General features: G+C 53.7%; 1 protein-coding gene across 4 annotated transcripts; it reads left to right on the plus strand.

The window, feature by feature from the left end:
• Positions 1 to 681: 681 nt before the first annotated feature.
• Positions 682 to 7,640, plus strand: RSPO1 (R-spondin 1). Of its 4 annotated transcripts, none has more exons than XM_014527163.1 (5): positions 682 to 775; positions 3,582 to 3,773; positions 4,453 to 4,602; positions 5,680 to 5,884; positions 6,914 to 7,640. In XM_014527163.1, exons 1-5 carry the CDS (start codon positions 682 to 684, stop codon positions 7,056 to 7,058), a joined length of 786 nt encoding a protein of 261 aa, XP_014382649.1. In that variant the 3' UTR covers positions 7,059 to 7,640. The 4 variants fall into 4 exon arrangements, with proteins under 4 accessions (XP_014382649.1, XP_006038444.1, XP_014382650.1 ...); XM_006038382.1 differs by having other exon boundaries at positions 5,680 to 5,878; XM_014527164.1 differs by having other exon boundaries at positions 5,680 to 5,868.
• Positions 7,641 to 16,636: the final 8,996 nt, after the last annotated feature.

The raw sequence follows: 16,636 nt of genomic DNA on the forward strand, positions 1-16,636 counted from the left end.
TGGGGCAAATGGAAGTCATGGGGCACTCGCAGCCAGCTCCCGGGATAGCCTGAGCACATGTGGAGGGGGAAGGGGGCAGTGGGGGCTCTCTACACACGATGAAATGCCAGCAGCTGTGATTGTGTCAATGGCCACATTAGGCCACTACCTGTCAAGGATGCCCACACGGCCCGAAACGTCTTTGAGCCTGGCACGGGTCTCGTAACTGCCCAAGGAGCAGGGCCAGGCTGGGTGGCACAGTGCCTCAGCCCAGGCAGGCAGGAGCATGGGGGAGTGCCAGCCTCCCTGCCCACAACCCCATGCCACAGTTGGGCTATTATACCACAGCCCAGAACTGGAAGACTTCATTATGCTGCCAAGCTAATCCTCTGCCCTTTCTCCTCCCAGGTTCTCCGTGTGTGTTCAGAAGCTCCCAGCACCTAGCGCGCCCCACACACGAGCCCCCCCAATGGGCCTGGGCCCAGCCTCCGGCACTCCTTATGGGGTTGACGGCGGAGCCATGTTATCCGCAACCTAAGCTTTCGGGGGCTGACGCTGCGGCTCGTGGATATGGTCCCGTACCCAGTTTCGCCTGCAGACTCACAGCTCTGATCCCGCCTGAGACACATTAGCAGCCACCCACGCACGGGACTGACCCCCCATCACCCTGCCTTCTAGGGGCTGCGGCACTGGAGAGTTACTATGCGGCTTGGACTGTTTGCGGTGGTGGTTTTTCTAAGCTCGATGAATCTAACAGGCAGCAGCAAAGCAGCAAAGGGCAAGAGGCAAAGGCGAAGTACGTATGACGCGCGTGCAGGGAGCGGGAATGCCTCGGCAGGCTCTGGGGTGGGCAAGGGCTGTGTTCTCCACCAGCACATCTGTAGGGGCGCTGGGGATAAGTGTGCAAAGGGCCGTGGCTGTGCAGGGTTATGAGTACCCCTGAGACCCACAACCAGCAGGTCACACTAGCTACAGGCAGCCCTGCCATCCCCGAGCCCGGCTTCCCTTTCCACTGCTCCTCATGGGGATTATTTCTTTGCGTTACCCCCTAGCCAAGCCTTGCCCCCCACTACTCTGCTACCCCCTGAGCCCACAGGGCAGGAGCTAATTTCCCCAGGGCCCTAGCCACAGCCAGGCTCAGCTAAAACAGGGGGCCTCATTCACCCTGGCCCCTGCCTCTGGAGGGACCCCCAGCTCTCCACCTCCCCCTGGACAGGAGCAGGAGGCTGCAGCCAGCTCCCCCGGTTCTTCAGGTCAGCCCTAGGCACAGAGCCAGCATCCATGCTCACCTGCACTGACCACTGGCACAAGCAATAGCACTTTCAGCCTAACCCACCTCTCTGAGAGCAGCATAACCCCCTCCCCTGCATTACATCCCCATGCAGCCCAAAGCTGCCCACCCCTCCTATACAGCCTGCTCAGAGCACATTGGGCCCAGCTGGCAGCATTACTGTCCAGCAATCCCCGGCCTCTCCGGGAAGGTGTATGCACCTGTGCCCAGCCCAGTCCAGCACCACTCCTCAAGCCCTGCTTCTTACAGGGGCCTTGGCACAGCTGGCCCCAACACGAGCATCACCAAGGACCTGCATTTAGCCTCGACAGGTCACTGTGGGGCATTGCTGGGTGGAAGCAGTGGGGCTGGAGGAGTCAAGCCAAGCCCAGGGCTCTGCGTTCTGGTTGCCAAATGGTCTGCAATTAAAGCTGTAGCTGCAGAGTTCCCATCAGAAACACAGCTAGGAAATGCCCGTGGCATGGCCAGCCCAGTGTGTCTCAAGCCCCAGGGCCTTAGACCCAGTGTTCCTATTACACCATGCAGAGAGGTGGCTGAAGGCAGCCGGGCAGCATTCATGCAGAGCCGGCAGGGCCAGGCTGAGGCTGCCTGGCCTGGCAGAGCCACCCCAGGGGATACCCAGAGCTCCAGAGCGGGTCTGGGGTGCCTCTCAGGCCCACACCCTGAATGCAGTGTGATCGGGGGCTCCGGCAGGGCTCCCCGCTGTGTGTGTGCCCTCGTGAGGGCCCAGCTGCACTTGGCGTGAGGAAGGCGGCACTCGGAGTCAGCGCTCTGGCCCAGTCTATGGCACAGCGGAAGGGCCGATTCCTGGCACATGTGGCTGTGCAGTGATGCAGGTCAATGACGGGAGTTGGGGTTTGCTCCGTCTAACCAGGACCACGCCCCCCCCCAAATCTGCTGTCTCTTCCTATGGCCAGCGGGCAGAGAAGCCTCCTCCACCAGAATGCACTGACGTGAATCAGGGCCAGGCAGAGCCCAGGAGGCTGGGCACAGCGGGCCTGGCGATGCAATGATTCGCCTGGTAAAGCCATATGGGTAGCCTGCCCCCAGCCTGCAGAGAACGCTGCCTGCTTCCAGCGTATCTCATTGCAAGCAGGAAGCGTGCAGACTGGCGAGGGGATGTCTGTCGGCCTGCCTGGGGACTGAGAATGCGTCTGTGTGCCAGGTGGTGAGCTCTCCCCTGCTGCCATCCCCGCTGCCCTCTGCCTTGGTCACTCCTTTGGGACATAGGCCCGAGGGTCTGGAGTCATCACTGTGCTGCTCGTTGCCTGCTGACCCAGGGCTGCCGGCTGCAGGGCTGCCCCCTCTCAGCTGCCCCAGACCCGATGCCAGCCAGCCCTAGCAGCCCGACAGTCCTGGAGTGGACCCCCTCTCCCCACAGCAACTGCAACGAGGCTTGGAAAAGCAGCGGGGATGTGCACTCAAGTTCCCTGCTTTGGGGTCCTTTCTTGCACCATGCTCAGCTGGGGGTCAGGGCCAGGGAAGCAGAGAGCCCATCTGCCTCTGCCTGTCTGCCCAGTCCAGCACCCAGCAATGCCACGGAGGAGTGCCCGGCCTCAGAGCCTGGTAGGTGGGGCTCTGGCTCTAAGTCTTTGTGCGTTGGGACGTGGCTTTGCCAGCTGGGGGCCAGGGCCAGGGAAGCAGAGAGCCCATCTGCCCAGTCCAGCACCCAGCAATGCCACGGAGGAGTGCCCGGCCTCAGAGCCTGGTAGGTGGGGCTCTGGCTCTAAGTCTTTGTGCGTTGGGACGTGGCTTTGCCCTGTGCACTGAATTCCCGGAGGAAGGGGGTTGCTTGCTGGGAAGAAGTATACAGCCTTATCTCCAAGGCTCCTCCGAGGCCAACCTCGGCTGGGTGAGCCACTTGCTGGCTGGAAGGGAGCACAGGGGTCCGGACCCCATCCATACACAGCCCTGGTGATGATGGCGCCTTTGTGGGGGAATAAATGAACAACTGCTGCAGTGCCTGGGGGGAAAAGTTTGTGCTGGCCCTGCCCCAGCTGCTGCCTGGCAGCTCCCCTATGCCATGGTGGCACTGCTGTGCTCCAGGCTACCCCTGCCCTTGCCCCAGGTTGGTGCAGGAGAGGATGAACTGGGGTAGAGGGAGGAGATGGGGATGCAGCCAGCCCCAAAAAGCAGGCTGGATAGCACCGGGCAGATAGCACCAGGCATATGAGCATGGTTTATATATACACAAGGCAGCGGTCAAGCCAGGAGGCAGTGGCTCTTCTCAGGTCTGAAGCCAGCAGGCGTTCTGCAGCCGCCCAGCCAGGGCCTTGGAGCTAACCCGTGCGTGTCCTCCTTGTCCCTGCAGTCAGCACCGAGCTGAGCCAGGGCTGCGCAAAGGGCTGCGACCTGTGCTCGGAGTTCAATGGGTGCCTGAAGTGCTCCCCGAAGCTCTTCATCCTGCTGGAGCGCAACGACATCCGGCAGATCGGTATCTGCCTGCCCTCCTGCCCGCTCGGCTACTTCGGCCTGCGCAACCCTGACATGAACAAGTGCATCAGTAAGTGCCCGGGGCTGCGTTGGGGCGTGGGGACGACCTGTGCCGGGCAGCTGCTAGTCGGCAGCTCTCCTGCTTTGCACCGTGGGTGGTCTGAGCAGTGTTCCCCCAGGGGCTGGGGGACATCAGCATCGTGGTGTCCTAGTGGGCGGTGTGGGGTGAGCCCAGTGCAGCCGTCCCCCGGAGACGCAGGTCGTTCAGCTACGTGAGCACCCAGCCAGCAGCTACTCCCTTTGGGGGGTCATGCCCTGCCTCTGGGGGCACAGGCGCCCCCTCTTCCCCGCCCTGTGGTGAACAGGGAGCTGTCAGCCTGGCTCTGCTCGTCCCCTACAAGTGGCTGAGCCCTGGCCAGTGAACTGGGAGAAGGGTTGAGATCATTGCATGCAGCCCAGACTTCCCCCTGAGGGCATCCCACTGGGATACAGATACAGGCACCTGTTGCGTGTGTGATGGCCTCAGCAGAGCGGCTGTGTCTGGCAGCAAGGGGCAGTGGCTGGAGATAGGTTCCCTATATCGGGCACTACCAGGAGCACCTACAGCTTCTGGGGCCAGGAGGGGTCCATCTTGCCCACCCTACCAATTCTTGGTTCCCCCACTGCTGCGCTCCACGGCCTCATGGCCACAGGCTTTGGGCGCCGGTCTTGGCGTCGTTTCTCTCTCTCTCCCTCTTTGCTCCCCCCAGAATGCAAGATTGAGAACTGTGAGTCCTGCTTCAGCCGCAACTTTTGCACAAAATGTAAGGAGGGTTTGTACTTGCACAAAGGGAGGTGCTACATCACCTGCCCCGACGGCTATGCTGCCGCCAACGGGACCATGGAATGCAGCAGTCCTGGTAAGTGCCCCTGGCTGGTTTTTGGGTCCCGTGGCCTCCAGGTTTAGCTTGCCCACGTGCACTCGGACCTGCTGTCACCTGCACCTGCCGCGTGATAGGGATGTCCTGGTACAGCCATGATGTGCTGGGATGCACGGGTCAGCGGCATGCTGCTTGACTGCAGTGAAAGCAAGAAGCATCCATTAGCTTATGAGCTGTAGCCTGCTCCATTATGTCTGACCTGGACGTGTCCATGGGGCTCTGCCACAGCCAGGAGCTCACAGCTCCATGGTCCAAAAGGTGTCCCTTTCCTACAAGGGCACTGCTGGAAATGGCTGCAGTTTCCAGGCTTTGCTCCCGGGCGTGAGGGAGTTTCCTCACAACCCTCCCAGCATGGGCTGGGTTTTGCTTGTCAGAGATGCCTCTCAGCCCCTGACTAGGGCTCTGCTGTGCTGGCAAGACCAGGCAGAAAAGAATCTGACGGTTCAGTTGTTTTCCAGCGGTTGCATATTTGCATCTGAAAAGAAACTCGGGGGTTGAGGTCTGCGGGGAGCCTGCCCCGGCAGTGTAATTAGCAGTTGCAGAACGTGCCATCAGCTCTGGGTCATGGTGAGGCATAGCTGTGGCTTAGAGAGGCCAGCAAACCCTGCAGAGGATGAGGCCGGGGGCAGCGGTATCCCAGGGAGCGAGGTGCATGGCAAAGCCCTCTGGGGTGGGGCGGCCACAGTTCAGAGCTCACCCTGGGCCCAAATGCAGGCCCTGCATCTCGCCTAGCCTGCACACTGGCGCAGGATGCGGTCTCACAAGACACTCTCCTGCTTCATGCCTGTAGGCAAGAAATGCTGGCAGCTGCCTCCTGCTGCCCAGTTTTGCTGGAAAGCCTGGCCTGTCATGGGCTGGCCCCTTTGGATGGAGGGCAGGGATCACAGGGGCTATGGCTGGCCCGCAGCGGTCTGCCCAGCGCCTGAGGCTCCGTCCTGGAGCTCTGTGGAGTGCAGCCATCTCCAGGGATGCAAGGCTGTTCCACGGGATCCAGAGAGGGGCAGGCAGGGGTGAGGGGATGGATCTCCCAGCCTCTCGTGTCGTGTCCCCCAGCAGCACAATGTGAAATGAGTGAGTGGGGCCCCTGGGGCCCATGCTCCAAGAAGAGGAAGGTGTGCGGCTTCAAGAAGGGCAACCAGGACCGAACGCGGAGGATCCTACAGGCACCCGCCGGGGACGTGTCCATGTGTCCCGCCACCACCGAGGTCCGAAGGTGCACGGTGCAGAAGAGCCAGTGCCCTGAGGGTAAGCTCCTGCCGCAGCATTTTGCTGTCTCTGCTGGGGCCCCGTTTTATCTGGGTTTAATGCTCCCCAGTTGCCCCCCAGAAGGTGCCTGCTTCCTGCTGTACCTCCCTGGCTGGGTCCCTGAGCCAACCTGTGCAAGGTGTGATCCATTGCCAGCGGATTTCCAGCTCTGCTTATGTAGTCCAGCGCAGACCATGCATATGCAGGGCCAGAACGCAGCACCTGGTGGAAACCTGGAAGGAGGCCTCAGGCAGCTTGTCTCCTAACAGGATTAAGAGAACTAGCAGCCTTGGGATGCTGCTCACTGCGCCTGCTGTGCACTCACTTTCGTAGCCCATTAGCGTCTGCGCCAGAGACAGAGAGCAGAGCAGAGGGCTGGCTGGCTGAGCCAGTGCTTGATGCAACAGCTGGAGCATTTGTCTCCTCTCGCACCCTCAGCGGAAGGCGATGGTCTGGGTCATTTTGGGGGGTGGTATGCAGCTGGGGGCTTGCTCATTCCCTTGGCCGCTGAAGCCAGACTGCAGTTGTGCTGGCTGCTTGCGGGGAAATTAGTTCTGAACAGCGTCTAGCGATGCAGAGACAGAGCAGCCAAGGGGAAGGTGGAAAGGCCAATGCTGGCTCTCGGCAGCTGCGGTGCACAGGGTGTATTGTCCAGCAAGTCAGGGGCCTGGTCTGGAGCAATGAGATGTGTCAAGTGTCCTGAAAATCACACTGCTGCGTCCAGATTTCAGCTGCCTCCCGTCATTGGAGCAGCAGTGCTGAAGGTGGACTGTAGGAAAGGCCAGCACCCTCCTCTGAGCCCAGGTGCACAGGCTCCGAGCAGCCAGGCTGAGATCGCCCAGCAATGGGAAAATGAACCCAGCAGCAGAGGGGAGAGGCCGGGAGCTGTGTCCCCATTGCTCTGCTCATGGGGACTGCACCTTTTCCTGCTGCATGGCAGGGAGGGTTGCAGGGGTGGCCACCAGCTCTTCCCAGGGCAGCGGCAGCTCTCCTGAGCCACCTGTTGCCCAGAGAGCTTCATTGCTGCCCCCTTGTTACACTGCAGGGAAAAGGAAGAGAAAGGAAGAGCTAAGGCAAATGGGAACAGGAACCAGAAAGACACCAAAGATGCCAAGTCCGGCCCCAAAAGGAGGAAAGGCAAGCAGAAGGGCACCATGGTTCCCATGACGTCGGCTAGCCCGGTCCAATAGCTGCCCCTTTGCAGGCGCACGATGGCAAGATTCGTTGCTGCTATGTATATGAAAGCTTTATCAAACCGGAGCACTGCGACGCAACACCCCCTGCCAGGCCAGCAGAGATGGACAGACACCCCTACACACCCACGGAGCGGCCCCCCAGACATGGGACCCACATGCCCTGCGACTCCCCACCATGCACGCAGATGCAGCACAGGACTGCAGGGTGCAAACTGCTAAGGGGAGGAGTAAGGGAACCCCCACGGCTTTAGCAGCGGGCACTGGGGCACGCGGCGTGGAGGGCAGCGGGGCGTGCATCCACAGGACAGCGTCTCACTGGGCAGTCAGCCGCGCAAGCCCAGGACAGCGCGGCCCCAGCCAGAGGGCTGAGACTGGGACTGGCCGGCTACTCCCCTGAGCCCTGGACTCTGGGGTGGCTGGAGGCAGTGGCCTGCCCCTCTCTTCCCTCCTCCCTTTTGTGTTCTGACCTGTATGACTTCTTCGTGGAGAATACCGGTTACACGTCTGTGGTACAAGTCAGCGGCAGCTGCCCTGACACTGTTTCCAAACTTTATTTCAAATTAAAATAGAGGAAAATAACCCAACGCCCCCAGTTTCTGCGCGCGTGGCTAGTAACCGCCGGCCCTGGCCAGGCTGGAGCCCAGGGGGCAAGGACTTGCTTGTGCATGGAGAAACTTGTCAGAGCTATAAGAAAACCCCAGGCCAGGCTGCCAGCTGCATCCTAGGCACAGACCAGTGGTAATTCCCCATAAGCCTCCCAGTTCCACTGAGACCCTGGGGAATCTCCCATTCAAGCCTCTAGTTACCAGGCGACAATTTGAGGTGGGACAAGCGCTGTCCCTGGCCGCCCTTCTCACCCGAGGAGAGGTCACTGCTGGGCAGAGGCACTGGCACCAGGCCTGTGCCCACAGTGTGCAGAGGGGCACTGCCCTCCCAGGGCTGGCTCTGCTTCTGGTAGGGACAGCGGCACTTGGATTGCACCTGGAAGCCCACGCAGCTGCTGCTCCAGGAAAAACTGAACTCTCTTCTTTGAGAACTGTCTCTCCGCTGCGGCGCAACTCTGGCTGAGTGCAGCACACGGGATCCGCAGGGCCGTCCCACCCTCTCTTTGCTGGGCTTGCTGATGGTGGGGCCTGGGCACCTGTGAGCTGCTTGGTGTGTGAGTACCCACGGGGCTGTTCGCAGGGATCCTGAGTCGGCGGGATGAGAAACGAGCAGCCTCCCAAGCCAAGGGTGAGACAGGGTCCCAAAACCCGGCCTTTGAACTGGCTAGGGACCACATGCAGCTGCCTCTTCTTCCTTGCCCTGCCCTTTGCAGCATGCCTGGGGGAGAGGCAGTTCCTTGCGGCCTAGCACTATGCAGCGGGGCCCTTTCCCCTTGCGCAGGCAGCAGCAGAGGGCACCGACCCTTCCCTGGTCTCCCTCTGCTCGTTTGCAAGCCTGGTCATTGTCTCACACACTCATGCACCTGCTACAGGATCCCCGCCCGCAGCCCAGGCTCAGAGCAGCGAGTGCCGTGAGATCTCCCTGACCCGACAGGGCTCCTTACGATGATACACTCGAATATTAGCACCAATATTTCAAAACAGAGCTGCGCCTCAATAAACCAGCCAAGCACATGTGTGCAGTTGCTTCTTTCTCAAATCCTTCTTGCTATCCAGGGGGTAAAAACAGTCTCTGTGCTGAGGACCAGGGCACTTACCTCCTATTTTGTAATCTCCAGTATAAGCCCTGTGCTTGCCCTGTGCTCAAGCAGATTTCCCCCCAGGTCTGGTAATTGGAGAGGGGACCCTCCGTCTCCGGCTATTGGCAAATGTTCCCGATGCCGTCTGTCACATTGCTTTGAAAACAAGCCACCTCTTTTTTTCTTTTAAGTAAGAAATGATGTTACTAATTCAAAACAGATATGTGACACTTAGTCCAATTCGCACCGAGCTGGTTAAACCGTCCCAGCCTCGCACACAGAGCTGGGAGGAGCCGACCATCCGAGCAGCACACGGAGGCAGCTCTGGCACCAAAGGTTTGGTCTGAACCCACTTAAAGATGGAAGACATCGGTCAGAGAAAAAAGGCCTTTTGTCCTTTGGTTTAAAACTCATTTTTCAGACTCTTTTTTTTTTCAGAAGACTCTGACAACCTTTCTGTTTTGGGTGTCTTTTCTTTCCGCTTTTCTCTCTTTTTTCGGGCAAAATAGAGAAGGGAGAAAGAGGCAAGAAAAGGGAAACTCTGGGCAATCCCAGGCAAACCAATACTGCAGGTAGCTGTAAGGTCCCAGCACACCGATGCTTTCACATCCTGATCCCACACCCCTGCGAACTCTTGTTTCTCGCACTGAACCAATCTTTGGAGACTTGCACACATGTCAAGATAATGGGCAGGTTTCTATTGTAGATTTGCCTGATGGCTCCCAGATACCTTGCTTATCCTGTGGGTAGTGCTTCTCAGTCGTGACGGAAACCAAAGAAGAAGGAATAAATATCCAGTGCTTACAATACTCCATTTGGGAAACATTTAATTTTTAACTCGTTTGCTGAGATTTGGGGCTGTGGGCAGATAGATGTCACCATGCATAGACCAGTTTTAAATGGTATGCTTTCTTCCCATGTGTTTAATGTAAATCCAGATATTCACAAGCCACAGGCAGGTTTAATGGGTGCATACACAGAATCCTCAAATTTACAAGTCTTCGACTCCCATAGAAAAGCAGGGAATGTATGTATATTTTTAGCTCATGTTTATGTTGAAGAGATTTTTCACTCAGAAGAAATCCTAGCCTTGGGTTAAAGAAGGATATTAGGATGATGTGATAGATAATATAATCCAAATAAGAGCATTAAATAGAACCTAAGGATGTCAGAGAGGAGATTTTTTTATAAGTTTATTAAATCAAGGAGGTTGAGGCATAACACTTAAAAAATCTCCATTCAAACTACAGAAGTCTCATCTTTACAACCGCTCACCACAAATAAATCACTCTGATGGCATTTATATACAGGATAATATATTATGCCCGACTGAATACCACACTACAGTTCAGATGGAGCAGGCTGCTAGAACTGCAATTGTTTCCGAAGAGCAACATAACCCTGCTGAAAAATAACCCGCAGTCTGGGAGTCCAGGTAGGTTATCTATTATTATTTACACCCAGTGCAAGGAGGATACTTCCTGCCATCCATCATGCACATGGACAGTGTGTTCAGGGGTGCGATTGGTGCACACTGCATGGGGCACGTGAAATCACAGGATACAGATTGCTAAAACCTAAAATGCGGCAGATGTTCTTTGCAGCCTGCTGGAAGAAAAATCATAATTTCTGCCTAAGAAATTCAGATCATAAATGTCCTCCTGCCTCCCTTTGTTTTTAGAGAGAGGATTTATATGCAGAAATGTTATCCTCTGGATTCCCAATGAATCTGTTACAGGTATGATAAACTGCATGGGTCCAATTCACACCACTGGTGTCACTCGGTGCAGTAATGCAGGAGTCAATCACTGAGCAGAAATCTAAGCCCACTGCCCGGGATCACGGCTAGGACCCCAAGGGCTCAGTTCACACCTGCATCAGGTATGTTCAACTCCCTAAGTCAGCCGTTACTTCTTCTCACTCTGCTGCCTTCACTTCACCTCGTTCTTTCCTCCTTTGCATCACTGTTTGCGACTGCAACTTTGGGAACAAGACATCGCAGGCTGAGAGAGCTGGGTCACTCTGTTCAGGAGTCACTAAACCTGGACCCTGCTGCTGAGAACGCCCTGTCTCCTCCTTTTACCCATTTCATCCTCCAAGGTGACAGATTCATCGTTGTGGAGGAGCCGAGCTGCTGGAAGAAGCAGCGGCAGTCGGGTATCTGGTATTTTCTAGCAGTCCCTTAGAGGGTCTTGTTGAAGTCTAGCAGTGAAATGTCTTCTACGGGGAACCAGTGGACTGAGCAGAAGAGGAGAGCTGGTGTCACCCTTATTGTAACAGCATAAAACTAACAAATATATTGTAGCTCTGCACTTTGCTAGAGAAGTGCTTTTTAGGAGAAATGAGTCTTTTAGTGAAGCCCTTGTAATCTAATTTTTCTCCCCATTTAATTGTCGAAACCTGTCAGTCACAGGAAGCAGATGAGGTGATCCACTGCAGACAACCTCTGCCAAAAATCAGTCAACGCTGGTTCTTTCAATGGAACGAGAAGAGCCCTTTTCAACACGTGTCATTGTGGCAATGAATCATTCCAACGGCATCACACAACCCCATTCACCGGGGTGCTGGCAAGGAAGGGGGCGACCAGGCTTCAACATCACTAAACATCAACAGCTGTCAGGCCAGTCTGGTCGGTGACATTAAGGGGGTCTGGCAGATGTGACTGGCCTGGCCAGCAGTCCTGGCCAAGCCTCTCTGATTTGGGAACTATTGCAGGCAATGCACCGCTGTGCTCGTTTGAGAAAATGCAGAGTCGAAACTCTGAGCACAGGGAGTGTCAATGCACAGGTCAACAGAGCGGGTTCTATAAAGCAGAAATAGCTGGATCACTTGTTGCTAGAGATTTCGGTCCAGCTACCTCAGATGCTTTCATTCTTTCCAGCCAGGACAAGCTTGGGGATTATTCCTGCCCTGGCTTCAGTAGGGTTGCCAACCCTCCAGGAATTAGAGAGAAATCTCCAGGAGACTGCTGAGAGTCACCCGGGAGATAAATGATAGGGCGTTCATTAAAATAAATAATAAATGTTCGATCGGACTTATACAGTTGTCCAGTGGGTTTTTAAAATGTAATCGTCATGTGCATTTGCCTGGTATGGAAAACTTTAGCTAACTAGCTCCCTAGATGGATAGTTGCTTAGGGGCTAAAATGAGATATTGTGTTCTGAAGATGAAGAAAAAAATGAATAAATGCTAGCTTCTCTGGGGAAGAATACTCAGTTTGTCTGGATGTGAATGGAAGAGCTGCCCAATCTCAAGCCTGGGAAGGGTGGCACTGGGATGTCTATGCACCAGCAGAAATGATCCCAGCAAAATAACCCAGAGACACTATGCACTTAGCAGGCACTTCAGCCAGGAGGTCTCTATGACATAAGCTCCATTTCTGAACCTAGCTTTTTGTATCCTTTACAAAGAAGATGACATTGATTTTCTGGATGTGTCCCAAGATTTTTTATTTTAACAACAAAAAGAGTGTTTTCCTAAGGAAAAGGGAAAGGATTGAGGGGAGAGCAGGGCAAGTCAACTATTTAGTCTAAGAAATTGAAAATCAAAAGGATCCTCTGACACATTGGTATCAACTCTAATAGAAAACATGCCGGTCCTAGGAAAACTCTTCCACATCAGCCGGCAGTCTGATAACTTAAACAATTATCTACAATTTGGAATGATTTTTTTCAAAATTCCCACATCAATGTGTGTTTTCAAAATGCTCCAGGCACAGATAATTCCACCAAGACAGCGGAATCAGAAATGCCAGGATTATCCAAAACAGACTGAAAATTAGAAGCCATTAGCATTGTTTTACAAATCACTTCTGAGCTCTTTGTGCATTCAAATGACTTCATGCCAGAGGGACGAAACATTATCTAAAAGCACAGGGCTGCAAGTCTTAGAAAAACAAATAATCTCAAAGGGTTGGTTTTTTTGGTAAGAAAGCCTTAGCAGAAATGAAAAGAATTCACAAGCCAAGAGAGAACACGCACTGCTAACAAGAGATACTTAGCAAGGATCAGCTATGTCCTCATTCAGCGCTTTACCCTGCTGAGTGCTGAGCACTCTGGATGTCCTCCAACCAGCCCCTGGGATAAATTAGCAGCGTTTTAGCGAGACTCTGCTGATTTACACTAGCTTAGATTTACACTTTTGTTTAATATCTTTTACAATCTGGCAGTGACACACGTACATACAGAGAGACTCTGCATCTACAATTCACCCAAACTTGTTTTCTTGCAGTTGCTCGTAACATCCGTGTAATTGTTAACAGGCCTGCTTGGAAAATGTTTCGTTCTTATTGTTTTTATTTAACACAAAACACAACAAAACCTCAAAACAACTGTGGGCAACCCTGGAAAAACAGCCCACTGTGACCGTCAGCAAGCCTGGGGAAACGCACCAGCGATGCATCCATCAGCCCCCCGATCACAGCAAAGCAGTGGGCAGGGTGCATGGAGGGGACCCCGCATTGTCAGGATCCCAAACCGTGGGAGCAAAGATATTAAAAACAACGAGAACTCCCTTGCACTTCTGGATACACGGCCTCTGTCCCCTTTGGGTGACTTGGACCCTCCCTTCCCAGGCCAGGGAAATACTAGTTATGCTTGGGACCAAAGGGTATCCAAAGGATGGTTTCCAGCCTGGCTCTAGTGGGGTCTCTCGGGGGAAGGAGGTGGGCTTTCCGTCCCATTCATTCAGAGTATCCCACACCAATACTGCTCTACTCTGTAAGCAATTTTCCAGGAGACTGTTTGCCCAAGAGCTGGGCACAGAGCATGACTCAATAAAATCCTGATGGTCTCCAAATGGGCAGATGGGAATGGCAGACAGAAAATTATCTGAGTATTTTCTAAGAGGTTCCATCTGACAACATACACTTCTTCCTCTGAGGTGCCTCCACCTTTGGGACACCACACAGCTGTACCAAGGAAGAGAAACTAAAATCCGGGCAACCACCTGGGAGCCCAGGGATGGGACAGGACGTGCTCCCCGGGACTCTCCCTGTGACTGCCATTTTGAAACTCTTCCAGTTAACTGGGTTGGACAATAGGTGGGTTCTTTCGCTGCGGCCATTCAGGAAACCATTTCCTGATACAAGAGCCGGTCAGAAAATACTGAGGGAAGGATTTGTTTGTAAACCAATAATTAACAGTCAGGTATGTAATGATCTGATTGGCTGCCAGTGGTTTTGTGTGTTTAATGGGTGTTAGGTAACTACTTTGGAAAAAGCAAGAGTAAAGGGACAGACTTTCAGAACTAAAAATGGCTAGAAAGCAAGCATAATCAATCCAGCAAGCATCCTGGAGCTTGGAAGGAAACCACGCACCCTATCATTTGGAAAAATGAAAAGATCAGTCTGGAATTCACAACAGCCTCAGATGAAATCAAACTCTCCTTTGTTCAAAGAAGCTTCTAGGAAATTTTGCAATTCCTTTTTTATATTGATTTTTACCAGTCTCCAGCTTTAGGCACTGTTTGAACCCCTTTGTTTTTCTGCAATTCACCATTGCCCCAGAGAGCTTGTTAACCCTGAAGCAAAAGGCAAACTCTCAGTCTTTCGCCAGCCAAAAGTCATTAACATTTTGATGGGTGCATGACTGTTTTCATATGGAGCTGTTACGGCTTCAAAGATAATGACCTCACGCATGCCTTCCTAACCCAAGCAACAACTTGTTCTGACTTCTGTGAATAAACATCATTTTTATATCATCACTACATTCTCTGTGCCAGTGGAAGGCAATAAACCCCGTGCAGAAAGACATGCTGGCTTTGTCATCTTCTGGCACAGACCTAACCATGCAATACAGCACATGGTGATTCCATGTGCTGGTCAGGTTTGCCGATGACATGAAACTGGAAAGGATTGCAAAGACTTTGGAGGATAGAATTCAAAAGGAGCTTGGTAGGTTGGAGAGAGCTGCTTATTTATCAAAAGGATTTTGGTAGGTTGGAGAGAGTGTCTATTCAGACAACAGAATAAAATTCAATGCAGACAAATGTGAGGTGCTACCCCCAGGGAACAGGGTTGCTAACCCTCCAGGATTGGGTCTCCAGGAATTAGATATACATCTCCAGGAGGCTGCTGAGAATCATCTGGGAGATAAACGATAGGGCATTCATTAAAATAAATATTAAATGTTGAATCTGATTTATACAGTAGTCCATTGGGTTTTAAAATGTAATAGTCATGTGCCTTTGTGACATAAAGTATACGCACTTTAATTAATATAATTACATCATGTAATGAAACCTCCCAGAATAGATTCAAACAGAGTTGGCAACCCTAGTAGAGAAGGATAATCAAATACAAAGTGAGAGAGAAGTGGCTGGGTAGCAGTGTTGCTGAGAGAGGTCTGGGGGGTTTGGTGGATGAGAGGCTGAATGAGACAGCAGTGTGACACAGTGTTCCTGTTGGGACCAGAACAGGCAATGTCTTGCCCCCTTAGACCGGGTTGTTAAATCCCGTCGGTCTTCCACTATTTGATCCTGGGTACTCTGGGCCACATGCTCACAGGAAATCTCCCTTAACTCACCCACCACATCTTGATCTCAGGAAAGAATAAGGAAAAGGGAGGTTCCAATGACGGAGAAGACAACCGCAAGCAGCTCCCTACTAATGGTGCTTTCCTGGGGCTCCACCTCCCCTACACCCCATCCACTTGCCAACTGGGTTGTGCTGACTCCAGGTGCCTACATTTGCAGGAAGCACTGGCTAGGACTTTCTTAGCATTTTGTTCACCCCTCCTTTGAGGTAGAAGCTTGTCCTTTATAACTTGATTCTCTATTCTTAGTAGGGTTTTGCTACTTAGACCCATCCATCTATATCATAACCAGATACTCCCCTGATAGTCACAAAATTCATGCACGGGTCTGAAAATCCAAGAAGTATCAATTCATCAAAATACCAGGAATAACTCATGAATTCTCAAACTTAAATACTGATGAACTCATCTAATCAATTCTTGCTCGCATCAATCTTTATCACCTTCAAAACGTGAAGATTAACCCTGCCTTAAGCGCACCCGGCACCCGGGAAATCCGCCCCCTTCGTCAATAACGTTTCTCCAATTAAATTCCAATGGGGCTGGCCCAGGTCTAAGGCCCTAATCCTATAACTCACTCTTGGGAAGTCTTCATCTGATGCTCCTTGTTCTGAAGGTGCCTTTTGATGCCTCGTCCAGGATGTTGTCTGTGGGTAGCAGGGAACGTATGGCTGTGCTTGCCTCAAGGTGCTGTGGCCCTGCCCTGACTGAAAGCTAGAGACCCCCCCAGGTCTCCAGTCGGAGAAATGACTCCGGTTATTTGCCCAGGTACGGCCGGGAGTGCCTGGCGCATGTGGGCAGCCAGCGTTGTCTTTTCTCACCGACTTCCCCGGTTTTTTTAACACCAGCGATGGGCACAGGATCCTGCGTCATCACCCGTTCACCTCTTCAGCTGCAGCTGGTAAGTGCTTATAAACCGCAGCGTCGGCGCAGCGTGCCGTTCCATCTTTGCTGGCTGCACCCCTGAAGGTAAGTACAGACCCGTTCCTGCCCTTACTGGGCAAACCCCACCGGCGTCCGGCTCTTTGTCCGAGCTGCGATCATGGGGGCACCCTTGAACGGTGTTGCTCGGCGACAAATGGTCATAGAGAAAAGCAGGCATGATCTTGAGCTACATCAACAGGAGTAGGAGGTGTAAGACACGGGAGGGGATAGCACCAGGCAGGTCTCATGCACAGCACCGTGCGCACGCCTGGGCTCCGTGTGCGGAGGGACGTGGGGAGGCTGCAGAGGAGAACGACGGAGGCTGGGAGCAGCCGCTGGAGACATCTGGGTATGTCCGGCGCGCAGGGAAGGAGATGAGGGGGCGGTGGGGCCGTGGTCCCGGTGCAGAAGCTGCCACGAAGAGGGGGAGC

This window comes from Alligator sinensis, unplaced genomic scaffold (genome assembly GCF_000455745.1).
Source record: "Alligator sinensis unplaced genomic scaffold, ASM45574v1 scaffold1577_1, whole genome shotgun sequence".
In the NCBI taxonomy this organism is placed as follows: Eukaryota; Metazoa; Chordata; order Crocodylia; family Alligatoridae; genus Alligator; species Alligator sinensis.